Source organism: Phaenicophaeus curvirostris, chromosome 25, assembly GCF_032191515.1.
Source record: "Phaenicophaeus curvirostris isolate KB17595 chromosome 25, BPBGC_Pcur_1.0, whole genome shotgun sequence".
Lineage (NCBI taxonomy): Eukaryota > Metazoa > Chordata > Aves > Cuculiformes > Cuculidae > Phaenicophaeus > Phaenicophaeus curvirostris.
In genome coordinates, this window is record NC_091416.1 from 6558228 (window position 1) to 6575520 (window position 17293).

General features: G+C 45.9%; 1 protein-coding gene across 3 annotated transcripts in view; it reads left to right on the forward strand.

Moving 5' to 3' along the window:
* ARHGAP32 (Rho GTPase activating protein 32) overlaps positions 1-17293 on the forward strand; it is a 197952-nt gene that overhangs the window by 21276 nt on the left and 159383 nt on the right. For all 3 annotated transcript variants that reach the window (XM_069876457.1, XM_069876458.1, XM_069876459.1), the window contains exon 2: positions 9148-9256. In XM_069876457.1, the coding sequence (XP_069732558.1) occupies positions 9148-9256 (109 nt within the window). The remainder of the gene's footprint in view (positions 1-9147; positions 9257-17293) is intronic.

Here is a 17293-nt window from a genome sequence, read left to right on the forward strand (position 1 = left end):
AGGGCTGGGTGATTCTGATTGTTCAATGATTTCCTAATTCCTTCTTTTCTACTGGGCAAAAATGATAAGAGATCTATTCTTGAAGACTTCTCTTATTGCCTAGCACGGTGTCCTTCAGAAAGAAAGTGGCAAGCACCTGCTAAACAATGTCTTTCATGTGTTGCCAAGTAAAAGGGCAGGTTTGTTCAGTACTATGTGCATGCGAAAGCCTAAGGATTCTGTGTTTGTTTTTATAACGCTTTTTAATAACAAAGAGCATGGCTCAGAGCTCGTAAAAGCTGAATATTCCAGGAACTTATTCTTTTCATAAAATGTTTAAAGAAATTCCAGTTATGCAAAAGCTGAATGCAAATTATTACAGCCTAGGCCAACAGAGCTTTTGGGTATGTGTTCCGATCCCTTCCAGAACTCGAAGAATGTATCTTTGTACTTATGGTACTCCGTTGAGACATAAAATACAACTGGGTGAGACAAGAAGAAATAAATGAAGCTGCCAAAACTATGAGAGAAGACCAGCATAAAGAGGAGAGAGGGTCTGTGACCCTGTTGCTTTCACATTTAGAGAAGATTCACCAAAGGTGGTTTGAGGTTGATCTTGCAGGATACCTGCAGAGCCATGTGTTGAGGAAAAGAGACAATAATAGTTGGGGTTTGGGTCTCCTGTTCTAGCATCCCTCCTTACCCCTTGATGGACATGAAAAGCATCTTTTTGGTGGGTAGCTCTTCCACCGCCCTGCACTGAGCAGAGACATCTTCAACCAGGTCAGGTTGCTCAGAGCCCCATCCAACCTGACACGGAATGTTTCCAGGGATGGGGCATCCACCACCTCTCTGGGCAACCCGTGCCAATGTCTCATCACCCTCACTCTAAAAAACTTCTTGCTGATATCTAGTCTATATCTCCCCTCGTTTAGTTTAAAGCCATTTCTGTTTCTCCTGTCACACCAGGCCCTGCTAAAATGTTTATCCCTGGCTTTCCTGGAGCCCCTTTCAGCACTGGAAGCTGCTCTAAGGTCTCCCCAGAGCTGACTACAAGTTAAAAGCCACTGATCTAAACTTTTAAAACTAGGCAATAAGTAGTGACCTATTCGTGCAGGTAGCACACAGGGTAACTCAGAGAAATTTAGTTTGGTTTGTGCTTGCTGCTATTTGAATGATATTTCAATACTTCAGATGATATTTAAATATTCTCTTAGTGCAATATTCTGTTGTCACTCTATTCATTTTTCTCATGCAGTGGCTTCCCAAACAATTGAATTTTGGCTTCCCGACTTCTGAACTTCCATCAAAAGTAGCAATTACATCTTTCAACTTTGCAGAATCAATCACAATAAACCATTTAGTTATGCCACATTTTCAGTTTGTGGTCAGGGATTAAGTACAATCCATTTACCATCTGTTTATTTACGAGCTGGGTTTTAAGCTGACCTTGTAGCTCTTTTCTATCTTCAATTTGTATGATCCTTGAGACAGACTTCAGAAATCTTGTTTTATATAATGCAGATAGACATAATGTTATCAGTAAAGGTGTTGACAAAGCTGGTTTAAAACATGGGGAATTAAATCCTCTTTCAGGTCAGTGCTGTCAGCCTTCAATTCCCATCTCTTGTTTCATTTGTCCTGGGGCTCTCGAGCTATCTCTGCTTTCCATATTGCATGAATGTTTTCTTCCTTTCCACTGTATTAGTTTTAATTTCATGGACGCAGAGTTTACATGGAAAATTGGGTTGGGGGAGGGTATGTGCGCTTTGGGGTTTTTCCATCTCTCTCATGACATTTTGGTTTTTTTTGTGCATGTGGTGTAATTTTAAGGTCAGAAAAGATGCATCAGTCTTGCTCTATTGATTCCAGCTTCTTGCCCAAGTATTTATAAGCTTTGGGCCAAGTCTTAGTTCTAGTTTCCTAGTTTTTCTACCTTTCCTTGTGGTGATAAGAGGTGGCCTGTGTGTTGTGAAGGTTTGTCCACCTTCTTTGGAGGTGTTTAAGGGATGGATGGACAAGGTGCTGAGGGGCATGGTTTAGTGTTTGATAGGAATTGTTGGACTCGATGATCCAGTGGGTCTTTTCCAACCTGGTGATTCTATGATGGTTATATGTTATGTAGTGACATCTGCAGTTCTTTATGTCTGTTTTCTTTGTAGCGTTGACACCTCAGCTTGATCACGTTCTTTTAAACCCTCTAAAGCAGAATTTCCAAGGTGCATCTCTGCTGATTCACTGTTGGCTTTGCTTTCTATGCTATGATTGAGAGTTGTGGGAGTGAATCCTTGGAGCTCTGCTCTTGCTTAAATTGGGAGAGACTGGAGTGCCACATCCTTGGGGCCTGGAGCAACCTAATCCAGGGGGGTTGGAACTGGATGATCTTTAAGGTCCCTTCTAACCCAAACCATTCTGTGATTCTGTAATCCCAGCTGCTGTACCTCGAAGGGTCAGTGTGCTCAGTGCTGGTTTGAGGTTTCTGCACTGTATCTTGCCTGTAGTGAAGTCCCAAAGCCTAAAAGGGACCGAAATCTCGTTTGTCTGCAAAGTACCTTGTTTGTTCTTGTGATGGTGCATGGCAGCCACTGACTCCTGGACCTGCAGTGGCCACATCACGGCTCTGCTTTGACCATTCTCTCTACCTCTCCTCTGTCTCACACGGTCTCTGCTGGCGGTGGCAAACTGAAGAGTGCTCAGTGAAGACAAACACGGTTGCTAGGAGCATGGAAGGTGAGCCAAGTGGATGGAGGCATCCCTGCACAGTGCAAAGCGATGCAAAGCTTGATCCGTGCTTCCTTTTAGTGCCCTGGTGAAGATTCGGCTATTTTGGCCTTTTGCACAGCATAAATACCAGATTTTATCAGCTATAAAACCAATGAGCTTTAAACACTAGATAGATTTGTGTCAGCAGAGACCTGATTTAAATTTGGCTGTTTGGATAGAATTCATATCTCGGAAAACAACACTATCTGTGTCTCTCTCAATCCTCTGGAGTCAGTGGTTCTGTGCTCTTACATTGACTGAGGAATCTCCAGGCCCAACAGCAGTGCTGTATGAATAATAAATAAACTAATAAATCAGTTGTCATAGGCTCTCTCCTCCTAAATTGAGGTCAGAAACAAAAGTCATTTGCGGGAGAAGCGGCAAGGAAAGCTGGAATGCCCTGTGTCCCCGGGGAGGAGCACAACCTAAAGAGCACGCTTGGCATTTAATTTAAAAAATATATAGCTGGTCCCAAATCAGCATGTGTCAACTGGACAATTAACAATCTGCTGTGGTGAGTCTGACAGTCAAAATGCTTTGTGCTCCCGTGCGAGTGCACGGCTTGCAAACCACCAGGCACCTCTGGAAGTCATTTGTCAGCACGGTTGCATCTCCCAGAGGAGAGCAGTTAATCTGCCGGTCACCAGCATCCAAAATCATAGAATCATGAGGTTGGAAAGACCCATCGGATCATCGAGTCCAACCATTCCCATCAATCACTAAACCATGTCCCTCAGCACCTCAGCCACCCGTCCCTTAAACCCCTCCAGGGAAGGTGACTCAACCCCCTCCCTGGGCAGCCTCTGCCAGGGACCAATGACCCTTTCCGTGAAAAATTTTTTCCTAATGTCCAGCCTAAACCTCCCCTGGTGGAGCTTGAGGCCATTCCCTCTCGTCCTGTCCCCTGTCACTTGGGAGAAGAGCCCAGCTCCCTCCTCTCCACAACCTCCTTTCAGGCAGTTGTAGAGAGCAATGAGGTCTCCCCTCAGCCTCCTCTTCTCCAGGCTAAACACCCCCAGCTCTCTCAGCCGTTCCTCATAAGGCCTCATAAGTCCATCCCAGTTGTGTCACTCCTGCTGCTGTGGGACACATGCATGCCAAAGAACCTGAGTAAGGGCAACAAACCTTCTTTTAGGGGTCCCATGGTGCTTTGACGTTCCTGCCCTTTCTCCTCTTCTGTTTAATCTACGGGTCTTTTTCCACAAACCCACTTTTTATCCTTCTTTCTCTGTTGTGCCAACAGAAGTGTGGAATCGCATCCAACTTGTGGATGCGGGACTCCTTGAGACCTGCAGGGAATATCATTGACTGGTGGAAGTACTATTGAATATTCATATTATTATAACACAAAGTAGCAGAGGTTCTAGCCATCAGGCTGAACATTAATTTTTTCCTCCTGTAAAGTGCCTGTGCTTATCTACTCCAGTTACAGCAACGTGCTCCTCGGTGTGGGCAGGAGGGTCTTCACCCTCAGTAGCGCAGGAGTGGAGAGGAGCCCCATCAGGAGAACAGCACCAGCATGTTTTCATTCCTAAGGAGCAGATATGGAAATCCTATGGATGGCGGGACAAGAGCTTTAGATCTGAGAACATGGAAAAGGCTGAGATGTTTCCTCGATAACAATCATATCGTGTAGAGTTGTACAAGCTCTGACTTGAGATTCATCAGCTTGACCTACCAGAGAACTTTGAAGAGAGGGTGTGAATGCGGGCTGTGCCTTTTGTGAAATGTCCTGTAAACATTTGTTCCAGTACATTTGATTCTCAATTTACAATGAAGAAGGATTCATTCATCTGAAGGGAGATTGCTTAATGGCCTCTGTACAGCCAGGACTTTTATTAATATAATGGTGTCACATTCCATCTGAAGGGCATTCGGAGCTGTTAAATGTTGAAGAAGTGGCATTTTACTGTATTTCTGTTCTTATGGCATGGATTAGATTTTGCAGTGAATTCTAAGTCATTTATATCTCCCACAAAATGGCCAAGTGTGGGGCTTGGAACAGAGCAGCTTCTTAAAATTGTTTAGCCTTTTGCGTTTACAAAACCTGTGTGTCGGTGTTTTGTGTAAGTGCTAGCGGGATCCCGTGTATTTCCCCTCCTGTGAAAAAGAATCCATGGTAAAACCAAGAAAATTAGTCTAGTTACAGCTTGAAATGTGTAGCAAATCGGATGTATGGATGTAGCGCTATTTGCTCTGTAAATAGTGTCAAATACATAATACGTGTGCATATAAAAATGCATGTATGTGATTATACATATCTGTAAGAGAATAATTGAATAGAATCATAGAATGGTTTGAGTTGGAAGGGACCTCAAAGCCCATCCAGTTCCAACCACCCTCCCACTGGATCAGGGGCTCCAAGCCCCATCCAACCTGCCCTTGAACATCTCCAGGGATGGGGCAGCCACCACTGCTCTGGGCAACCTGGGCCAGGGCCTCCCCACCCTCACAGCAGAACACTTCTTCCTAAGATCTCATCTTAATCGTCCCTCTTTCAGCTCCAAACCATTCTCCCTCGCCCTCTCCCTGCACTCCCTGATCAAGAGCTCCTCCCCAGCTTTCCTTTAGGCAAGATTAGCATTGTATTGCGTGTAGGTTAAGATAAAAGCAACCATGCTGCGGGAGAATCTATTTTGCCCTCGATCCGGGGAACCCAGGATGACCCTGGGTCATCCCTGAGCATGCTGAGTTCTTGTAAGGTCTGTTGAAACCATCTAAAATGGGAAATGTCTTAAGTAGCTTCTTGTTTTTCTATTCCTCCCCGGCTCTGGCCTTACTGCCCATATTTCATTGCTGCTGACTCACAAAGGTATTTTTCTTCCGCCAGATCGGGTACAGGAATGAAAAAGCCACTAGACTGTGTATGTAAGAGACTAATTTTGCCTGTTGCATCTTCAGCCTTCCTTGGTCTCTTGTCTCGGATGGCATAGAATCGAATAGTTACTATTAAAGATAAATAAAGGTTTGCAGACAGTTGTCAAGTGTTTATAATTATGTTAGAGAGGAAATTGTCAGTATCGTTTCCAATATTTTTTTTGTGGTACTGTCACGGAGTATTTAATTTCCATCAGCAGTAGAATATTCCATTAAGCAACTCTGGGAAATGCTCAAAGAAGTGACTTTTCAATATGCTATTGTACGCACAGAGCTTTTCTTATTTCCAGTGAAAGTCCAGAACACCTTCCGTGGGAGGAATAACAGGACTGTGTTCCAGAGTCTCAGTAGGAAGAGTTATTGTGGAGTTTTGTAGGCATAATCAGATTAAACAATAATGTGAGTAAATAGATCAGAGTGTAGTGAAAAGGACTGAGTATTACAACATCCTGTTTTTTCTGCTCTGAGTGCAGAGACTTGGACCTTGGACCTGATTTCCAAGGTTATTTAGAAGCAGAACCTGTTCTTCTCTGTGCTCGGTCTCACATCGCAGCCAACAGCGGTGTCTGAAGCGTCTTCCCAGGAGCTCCCTGTAACCAGGCTGAGCGTGGAGTTTGTGTAATAGATAGTGTGTTTCTCTGCATCTATTTTATAATCTTAATTATCAATCTATACTCTCTCTGGTCTCATAGGTTCTGTGTGGTCGACTTGCTAGACAGCAACGCCTGCCTCTACACAGGTCCTACGTGTCCTGGCAGGGACTTTGGGTGAAGGAAGGTCAGTAGAAGGCAGCATTTTAGACATTCAGAAAACATGCTTCTCAAAAGGCAGACGCATTTCTGATGAGCAGTCCAGGAGGAATTGCCATAAGGCTGAGAGGTTGTGTAGTAAATTCATTTGTAATCCGAAGCACTGATAAAGCTGTAAATTCAGTCTCGTTATTTTCAAGCCTTTACAATGAGAAAGCATGCATTGTAATAAGCTTTTTGTTTCAACCCTACTGTAGAAAGGTGTGTCTTGATCATGTTACCCTTCCTTTGGTTTCATTCCTCAATGGAATTAGGCTACATACTGTCCGATGGCATTAGGCGAAAGCTGCTGAGGAAAGATGTGTTGAGAATCCTTTTGTACAGCTGCAATATTGCCAGTCCCAAACATCTAGAAATCCTGGGGAAAGCCTTGTGCCTTTTTCAAAATCGTGAGGTTGATTTAAAGGAAGGATTTTTTTTTTTAGTTTATATCTGTTGAATCACACAATTTGCTTTTCTCTGCTATCAACAGTCTTCAGCTTTTGCTTTCCATTGGAACAAGTGGTGAACTTCTGCTGTGGTGGAGCTGGAGTTGAGTGGAACAGCCACATCTTCTCACTCCCAATAGGCAAAGAGGGAGATATGAAAGAGCCGCAGCTCTGAGCATCAAGTTTTCAGGTTTAGAAAATCAAATTCTTTTGAACACGTATGTCACGAAGGTGCGAGTCTTGCTTCTGAACTGGCGTCCCACCTCGACGTTTAAAATCATGGTATCCACATGCAGATTTTCCTGCAGATATACACAACTTTCACTGTGGAGGCGTATTTTGTCTTGCCTCGTTAGGGCCAGCCTTCTTTGGGCTGGTGATGTTTGCAGTGGGAACAGCACATGGAACCAGTTAGCAGCTTCAGCCTCGGTTTTGAGTCCCATATTCTCTGGGATGTGTTTTTTATCAGAGCAGAAATGCGATCACAAAATGAGGTATAAAAATCATATGGTATATAATTGTGTAACCCATCCATGCTATTACTGCAAGTGTTAATTGCTGCATTCTTAACCCTCTGTAGGGTACAAAGGGGAGTTAAGTGCTTTAGCCCAGCCACTTGTGTCGCTGTGGCAGATGGCTTTGAGGGCTTTCAGAGCTTCAGATCTGGAGCTGAAGCAAAAGAGTTCTTTTAAATGCCTGTCACCAGGCTCGTTTTGTCCAACGGTGCATAAATCAGTACATAAATTCGTTGAGTTCAGCGAAACCAGCCCTGCTGTGCACGGTGTTGATTATCCGAATGGATACCCAAAGGAAATAAAGGGTGATCTATTAATAAAATAAAAGCCTGTCTGAATCTCATATTTAATGAAGCTGGTATGGGTAACGATAATGGCCTTGGGTACTTCAGGTCTGTGCTGTAAACCCTGCAGAAGCACGTTTATACATCCTGCGAATAACACATCTCGCAGCGCCCTGGCTGTACGGCAGAGCCGTCCTGGGGACGGGCTGGGGAGCTTCTGGGAATGCTTCCCAAATGTTCATTTTGAGCCTCTGATCTCTGTACAGGCTTGCAATATACTTCATAGGGTATTTGAAAGATGACTCCTTATCTGAAGAAAAGTTTACCTTGATAAAATGAGACTGGTTTGAGCACCTCCCTGCAGAGCTGGGGCAGCTGAAGGCGCTCATTTTCCGATAGGATCAGTGAGAACTGTGGGAGCTGGTGGCTCAGGACTGGCACGGAGATTCAGGCGAAGGTCTGGAAACAACACGCTGTTTTAGGCAAAACACGCAGTGACAACTATGGAATCCTGTGGGTGCATTTCTTCTTCTGAGGCTGATGTTGTTTGCCTGGGCAATAGAAGCCATTTTCTGAAATGGACTGAAAATTACCCCTCTATATTTCTCTGTGTTTTAAGACTTGCAAATTGTGCAGTGATTATAGAAAATTATCCCTTGATTGGTTAGGATGTGCAGATTTCCCTCCAGCAAGCTCTTGTCCTGCTGTATAATGAGGAAGTCAAAGAAACTTGGAGGTCTGTAAGATCGCTGGATTTATAAAGGAATATATAGTGCCACACAACTGAGCATCATAACAGCCTGTGTGCATTACCCAGACATCAAACATGAGCCAGCAGTAGCCCTGGTGGCCAAGAAGGCCAGTGGCATCCTGGCCTGTATTAGGAGCAGTGTGGCCAGCAGGATCAAGGAGGAGATCCCTGCCTTGTACTCGGCACAGGTGAGGCCCGACTTTGAATCCTGGGTTCAGTTTTGGGCCTCTCACTACAAGAAGGATGTCGAGATACTGGAGCGCGTCCAGAGAAGGAGAACGGAGCTGGTGAAGGGTGTAGAGCCCAAGTCTTATGAGGAGCGGCTTAGGGAGCTGGGTTTGTTTAGTCTGGAGAAAAGGAGACTGAGGGGAAACCTCATCCTCTCTATAACTACCTAAAAGGAGGTTGTGGTGAGGTGGGTGTTGGTCTCTTCCCCCTGGTAGCTGGTGACAGGAACATAGGAAAAGCCCTCAAGATGTGCCAGGGGAGGTTTAGGTTGGATATCAGGAGGAATTTCTTTACTGAGAGGGTTGTCAAGCATTGGAAGAGGCTGCCCACGGATGGTTGAGTCGCCATCCCTGAAGGTGTTTCAAAGATGAGTAGATGTCATGCCTGGGGACGTGGTCTATTGGCGGACTTAGGGCTGGATCCATGGTTGGATTTAATGATCCTAAAGGTCTTTTCCAATGAAAACCATTCTGTGATTGTCAGTGTCTCAAACCTCTCTGTCCTCTTTTGCAGAATGATGAAGTCCTCTGTACACGCAGAAGAAGATGACTTTGTGCCAGAGCTCCAGAGGAGCATCCATCCTCGAGAGAGGCCGGACTGGGAGGAGACTCTCAGCGCTATGGTAAAAACCACCTTGTTGTGTTTTGTCCATGCTGTATCTGCAGCTCTGAGCAGTCCCCTCTCACAGTCCACTTACGCGTTGATTTAGTAGAGTTTCAGATTTTAAAATGGATTGTGTAGTACTTTCAGCAAGACCAAAATACTTTCCTTCCCCTGGCAGTTTGTCAAGGAGAGAGAGAAGGAGCACGCTGAACGCTCCTGCCCTATTAATGTGCGCCCCGGAGCAGGGCTAGTTACCAATTAAAAGGACCATCATGTCACAGTGATTTTTCAGTCTGCGTTAACCTCTTTTTCAGCAAGACTTTTGAGCATGAAGGGAACTGTATAAACATGCTCTTTGAAGCGTGCAGCATTGTGGAAGAAGATGATTTTAGCCAAATGCTGGCTGAGTCTAGAGAAACAAACCATCATTCTGAAAGCTAACCTATGAGAGGGAAGGGAACTGCAGCGAAGCATCACAGACGTGCTGATGTCCTGCTTACAGAAGGCCATGCAAGTGGGCAGTGGGGCACAGACAACTGTATTATCTTGGTATATTTGTTTTATTTTTAAATGAGCGAGTAAAGTCCCTGCAGTTCCACTTTCCCAGCTCCCTCTGGCATTTGCTGAGCTCGGAAGGTCAGATGTTATTTTATCAGCAGCCAGATGGGGCAATCTGATGAGGTGGAGTTATTGCAGGAGCTGGGCCTGCCTTGCTTCAGTGCAGGAGTACCTGGAAGCTTTATCTTGCTTTTAATGTCCAGATTTTCTAAACTGCCTCATTAGCACATGAAGCTGAAGAGGAGAGAGGCCTCGGAGAGGGGGAAGGTTGGAATATTCCAATACACAGTGATGCTCCTGGGGGAAGGCAGTCTGTACATAGTGTGGTGGAAATGGTTACTGGGATGTGGCACCAGTGACAGTTTCTCCCTCTCATTGGCTCGTGTGACAGGGCTTCAGCCTGAAAAACCCACGTGTTCCCTGCTCCCAGGCTGCCCACAGTGCTGTGGCAGCGCGAGCTGGGTTCTGCTGTGCTGCGGGACAGGCAGGTTCATCCGATATATGGACTGACGAGTGTTCATCTCCAAGGATTATTTGAAGTTTAAAGCATCATTAATTTCTGGCTGGGCCCTGTGAAGTTGATTTTGGATTAACTGTTCTTTACACAGCATTCAGAAAATGTGTAGGTAACGAACTCCCTCCGAGCAAGGTATCTATTTAAATTTTAAATAGGGGAACAAAGCTAAGTACTGTGGTTTACCCTTTTAAAAGCATCGTCAAACCCCTTGTAATACAATAATATTATGTTCCAAATTTTATTTTAAAGCTAAAAAAATGAACTCAAAACTTAGGTATCGCCAGTGTCTGTGCTTGTCGCCCTGCTTGACTCCCTGCTTGTCCACTGTCCATTGTGACTTCTTGCAATTGTCACTCTTTCAGTCTGTTTTTCCTCCTATGCGTATGTTTTCCTTCTTGCTCGCGCTGTGCCGCTGCTTGGCAGCGCTGTCTGTTCCCATCGGCGTTCCCCAGCCAGCGGTGCGTGCTCCCCGCCTCGGCACACGCTGCTCGGTCACAGCCTGGAGCCAGGAGCGCGGCGTAAATCCCTGTGTGACACCGGCCTGTCTGTAACCCCAAGGTGTGTCTCTCGGCGATGTCAGGCTGTGATTCGGTGTCTCACCTGTAAGACACGTTAGCTGGCGTGCCTCGTCTTTTGTTGGTTTGGACATTGTTGATTTACAGTGAAGGGAAGGTTCCGTGTTTTGGCTTAGAATCATAGAATCACCAGGTTGGAAGAGACCCACTGGATCATCGAGTCCAACCATTCCTATCAAACACTAAACCATGTCCCTCAGCACCTCGTCCACCCGTCCCTTAAACCCCTCCAGGGAAGGGGACTCAACCCCCTCCCTGGGCAGCCTCTGCCAGTGCCCAGTGACCCTTCTGGTGAAATTTTTTTTCCTAATGTTCAGCCTGAACCTCCCCTGGTGGAGCTTGAGGCCATTCCCTCTCGTCGTGTCCCCCGTCCCTTGGGATGAGAGCCCAGCTCCCTCCTCTCCACAACCTCCTTTCAGGTAGTTGGAGAGAGCAATGAGGTCTCCCCTCAGCCTCCTCTTCTCCAGGCTAAACACCCCCAGCTCTCTCAGCCGTTCCTCATAAGGCCTGTTCTCCAGCCCCCTCACCAGCTTCGTTGCTCTTCTCTGGACTCGCTCCAGAGCCTCAACATCCTTCTTGTGGTGAGGGCCCTAGAACTGAACACAGGATTCGAGGTGCGGTCTCACCAGTGCTGAGTACATGGTTCAGTGTTCAGCTCCATACAACAGCCTTACATATGCGCAATATTCCTCACCATGCAATTAATTCATTGGATCATAGAATGATTTTATTTAGAAGAGACCTCAAAGCCCATCCAGTCCCACCCCCTGCCATGGGCAGGGACACCTCCCACTGGATCAGGGGCTCCAAGCCCCATCCAACCTGGCCTTGAACCCCTCCAGGGATGGGGCAGCCACCACTGCTCTGGGCAACCTGGGCCAGGGCCTCCCCACCCTTGCTGTGAAGAATTTACTGTTTAGAACATGTCCTCTTGCACAGCTCTGTGCCAGCAATAAAAGAACTGAGCAGTCCAGGTGGCTGTAAAAAAAGAGCTTTAGAGGATGATAAAGACAAAGATTCAGATCTCAGATTTGCTGCACAGTCATTGGGTGCGGTGAAGCACAGGGCTCCATGTAAAGCTACTGAACCTGGATTTATAACATCTTGGATTTGTGCTTGCAGCGTTGTTTTGACCTCATGCTCCTCTGAATACATTGTAGAGGTAGAAAAACCTCACTTGCTGGTGTTCACTGAACTGAGTGAGTCAAATCCCTGCTTCAAACCTCTGTCCATCAGAACGTTGTATTTATGAGATGTAAATATTTACAGGACCGTGTTCACTGCTGTCACTTCATATTCTGTGTTTAACCAGTGCATTTAGTGTATTCTGTATTTTTCCTGATTATTTTATGCTTGAGCTTTGTTTTCTGTGCTCTTTTCCTTCATTTTGCACTTTCTGCAGCCCCTGGTTCAGCCTTTTCTCGTTGGATGCTCCTTACCTGGTAGGCAGGTTTCTCATAGAGGCATAATACATTGAATTTTTGATTAGTAGGTGTTTAAGTTGCAGACCTCAGGTTTTGTTGTTGCCTGTGGTTTCAGCCTCTGGGGAGCAGAGGCTGCAGGGGCTTGGGGACGTTAGACATGGCTGTGCTGTTTTCCACTCTCTTTTCCTTCCCGGGGCAGACAGCTGGAGAGCCAACTGGGTGTGAGGCTTTGTCACTTTAGATGAATTTCATGGTCTCCAGGTGGGCAAATGCTGAGCCCAGCGGCACGACAGGGAGCTCGGCAGATCCTGACACAGCTGACAGACCGGGGATGCTTCTTCATTTGTCTTGAACTTTTCCCTTGTACATGTTTTTGTACTTTGGGAAAAGGCGATTTATGCATTCACAGTTAGATGAACACGTACAAGCTGTCTCTACTCTCCCCTTTTATCCGCAATATATTGCAAAGTGCTTATTATTAATTTATATAAGTGCTTTGTTGCCAGAGCTTTTTCTTGACAAGAAATAAGGCAAAGGGCTTTCTAAACGTACGGAGGTTGAGTGTCCTGTCCTGTAAATATAAGGTAGAGACTCTATTTTTAGTATTTAGAATCATAGAGTAATTTGAGTTGGAAGGGACCTCAGAGCCCATCCAGTCCCACCCCCTGCCATGGGCAGGGACACCTCCCACTGGATCAGGGGCTCCAAGCCCCATCCAACCTGGCCTTGAACCCCTCCAGGGATGGGGCAGCCACCCCTGCTCTGGGCAACCTGGGCCAGGGCCTCTCCACCCTCATTGTGAAGAAATTCCTCCTTATGTCTAGTCTAAATCTGCCCCTCTCCAGTTTATCTCCATTGCCCCTTGTCCTATCACTCCAAGCCTTTGTGAACCGTCCCTCCCCAGCTTTCTTGTAGCCCCTTCAGGTACTGGAAGGTCACTATAAGGTCTCCTTGGAGCCTTCTCTTCTCCAGTCTGAACAACCCCAACTCTCTCAGCCTGTCCTTGTACGGAAGGTGCTCCAGCCCTTGGATCATCCTTGTAGCCTCCTGTGGACCTGTTCCAACAGCTCCATCTCCTTCTTATGCTGAGGATTCCAGAACTGGACACAACACTCCAGATGAGGTCTCACAAGAGAGGAGCAGAGGGGCAGAATCCCCTCCCTCTCCCTGCTGGCCACACTTCTTTGGATGCAGCCCAGGACACGGTTGGTTTCTGGGCTACGAGCACACATTGCTGACTCATGTGGAGCTTCTTATCCCCAGCACCTCAAGTCCTTCTCCACAGGACAGCTCTCAATCACATCATCCCCTGTCCTGTACTGAACCCAGGGAGTGCCCTGACCCAGGTGTAGGACCTTGCCCTTGGCCTTGCTGAATGTCATGAAGTTCTCACAGGCTACTTCTCCAACCTGCCCAGGTCCCTTTGGGTGACATCCCATCCTTCCACTGTGGAATTTCTGCCCTTGTCATTTTATTCTGAGCACCTGAGAGGCTTTAGTCCTTGCTTGGTAGTAATTTAATCATCTTTTTATACCTATTATTTGTACTTTCAACTGCATTTTAAACCTGCTTGTTCAGTGTTTGTGGTTTAGCAGAAGGCAGGTGATTTTATACTGGAGACCTGGTTTGTTTGGGTAATTCTGATGGTTCGTGAAACTTTATAGCAGTTAGGAAATCCAGTGCTGTAGACGATGATAACCAGGCTCAGTGAGACATAACACTGGAGGGACAGACCTTACAGGAGCTGGATAAGGACACAGCTGCCAGAGCAGTCCTTGAGGGCTGCTGTATTTTGTATTCCCCCCACTCATGTTCTGTATTTTTAGAATTTGGTTTTTCTCGCTGTCTCAGCCTCCCGTTCCACCAGTGCTGCTGCCCTGCTGAGTGACCTTCACACACGGCCGTTTTCGCTCTCTGCTCCGGTTTTGCACATACAGTTGATGATATTGACTTTCTTTGCAGACCCCTTCTGAGTCCTAGGGCTGAAAAGCCATATTTGAGCCAAGTTATATTTCCAGATATGGATTTTCTAACAGTTCTCTGAAACAGTAATGCTATTTGAAAGGAAAGGAGTATCTTTTCCTTGCAGAGCCCTGAAGAGCGCTCTATTTCTGTTACCAGAAATGAATGTATGAAGAGAGCCTTTATATAGTTTCTCATACCAGCCTACAAACAGCTGTCCCCAGCCTGTCATTAACGTTAGGATTGTTATTTGTACTTAATATTCCATTTACCTCGTGTTATTGACCATCTGACTTGTGCTCTGCACCTCTTTATGAGTTCCTTAAGTTGCACTATTTAAAAGTCCTGTGCTAACAGCAGGTCTTGTGGACTTAATCCCTGTTGCCTTTTACTTCCATTTGTCAGTGTTTTGTGGGGAAGCAGGATTAAAACAGTGAGATAAATGTAAAAATCTTTGTTTGTGCACTCTGTTGAAATGGTGCTGTCACAGAAAGAGGCCACCTGAATCTGCATGAACCTGGCAGGCAGTGGGGAGAAGGTGAATGTGCTCCCTCCAAAGCCAGAAGCAGCATTTCTTTTGTGTGTGTGTTTGTGCACGTGCTTATGAAAGGTTGGGTTTTCTGCAGTGTCTGCTGCTTCTTTCAGCTCTAGAAGCTTTCAAAATACGAGTTTTTAAAGCTATGGTAGGTTTATTTACTGTGAGACCTTTCCTGTACTTGTTTAAACCAAACATTGCAGGTGACATCCCATGTTGAGTGTCTGCAGGGATCCTTTCAGCAGTGAGATCCTGGCTGGAGGTGACCAAGAGTTCTTCAGGTCAAGGAAATCAGGTTGTCCCACGCTGGAGCACCTCTGAAGAGTAGCCTTTAGGATCTAGAAGAGTGCTTGCCTGGAATTAATCTGCCCCTAATAGATCCATGACATAGATCTGTTTGAGTGATCCAGAGGAGGCCACAAAGATGATCTGAGGGCTGGAGCACCTTCCAAACAAGGACAGGCTGAGAGGTTGTTCAGCCTGGAGAAGAGAAGGCTCCAGGGAGACCTTAGAACAACTTCCAGTCCTCAAAGGGGCTCCAGGAAAGCTGGGGAGGGGCTCTTGATCAGGGAGGGCAGAGAGAGGACGAGGGGGAATGGTTTGGAGCTGAAAGAGGGGAGATATTTAGATGAGATCTCAGGAAGAAATGTTTTGCTGTGAGGGTGGGGAGGCCCTGGCCCAGGTTGCCCAGAGCAGTGGTGGCTGCCCCACCCCTGGAGGGGTTCAAGGCCAGGTTGGATGGGGCTTGGAGCCCCTGATCCAGTGGGGGGTGTCCCTGCCTATGGCAGGGGGTTGAAACTGGAGGAGATTAAGGGTCCCTTCCAACCTGAAACATCCCATAATTCTATGATAATGAGGTTATCGAGATGATAGCTGTAGTATTCCCAAGTGTTCTGGGTTTCTAACCAGGTTGCATAGAGCAGGTGTGGTGTAGGGTCCTCTAAATTAATGATGGGAAGCTGTTATGAATCCTTGAATTCACCAGATGCATAAGTAAATATGAAGGCAGATCATTGGCAGTTGGTACACATCATCTTTTTCGGCTTATTCTGGTGGAATTTTCCTGGGAAAAATACTAGCCTAGAATGTTTTAGAAAGGCACAGAGGTCAGACCATATCCTGTGAAGTCCCTGTGATAATCATAGTTCTTCTTTGGGTCAGGTGGGTTCTGAAACCTGTAGTGTTTTCAGCATTTGATGCTATAACGGAGAAGGTAACATACCGTGGGTTGTGAAGGTGATAAAGGAGTTTTAATGAGACCTCAATATATCACTGGTAAATCTGGGACAGCAGTGAGGAGAAAACTAATTTTAAATGCAATTTATAGAAGCGTATAGAGATTAGTGAGTTGTAAAGGCTTAAAGGAAGATTTGACTGTCCTTAGCATGGTGTTTGTTTTTCATGCTTGGCCCAGTGCTGCCTCAGATCCTGATGTGGCTTCTGGAAGAAGCGATGCAAAACACAGCAGTAACCAAGATTTGTTTTTTATATTATTTTTGTTTGGGTTTTTTTATTCAGAAATCATCAGGCAGGTTTCTGAGTGTGTCAGTCCTGACCCAAGCATACATGAACGCTTCCAGGGGCTGTGGCATGTTCTGAAAAAGAAGGCAGAGTGGTGACTTGCTTGGCCCTGCCAACTGCGGTGATGGCCAAAAAGGTGATTTACTGAAATGCTCTCATTTCAGCAATTGCAAGATGTAAATATAATACCCTTTAACATGTAAAAACTGACATTTTGGACTTTTTATTTCTGTGAGTTACTGCTTTTAATGCTGTTTATGCATGTGAAGCAACACCAGATGGGTGTCTGATTATAAGCCACAAGTTTTGTTGGGCTGATCTTGTTCACAGGTGGGTTACAGGCTCTAGACTTCTTTGGAAGAAATAATGCTGCCGAACTCTGAATGTCTACCTGTAGCTACTTTTTAAAAGCCTAAAGTTCTAAGCTGTCTGGGACAAGGCAAAGTTTGAGTAGATAGGAAGCTGAAATTCTGGTTTTGTCTGTTTTTTTGAATGCCCTGGAAAATTCAGTTGGAATGGACTTGATATACATCTTCACCTGCATCCTGCCGCACCTGGCTGCTGGCTTTGAGTCTTGGGAGTCGTTGAGTTTCTGAAATGCTGTGGCAGCTGTTCCCTTAGAGATTGGAGGTCACTTTTCTGCTGATGAAGGCTCCCAGGCTGTTGACTGGGTTGGTAAGTCCTGTCCATCTCGCAGAAGCGGCAGCGTGTCTCCTCTGCCTGGCACCCGGCGGCACTTTGATGTGAGTCGCTGTGCAGCAGAGAGGTCACAGGGCACCATCTGTGACACAGATAACGATGGGATAGAAATGGGATTCCGGAGTGTGGACAGAGAGGCACTGATAGGAGATAATGTTCCGTGCCCACCACGCAGTCATCGGGCTGTAATAATAATTTGGTCAAAACAATTCTGCTCTGTCATTGCACCAGTGACCTATATTGCATTTTCAATTCACAGAACTTG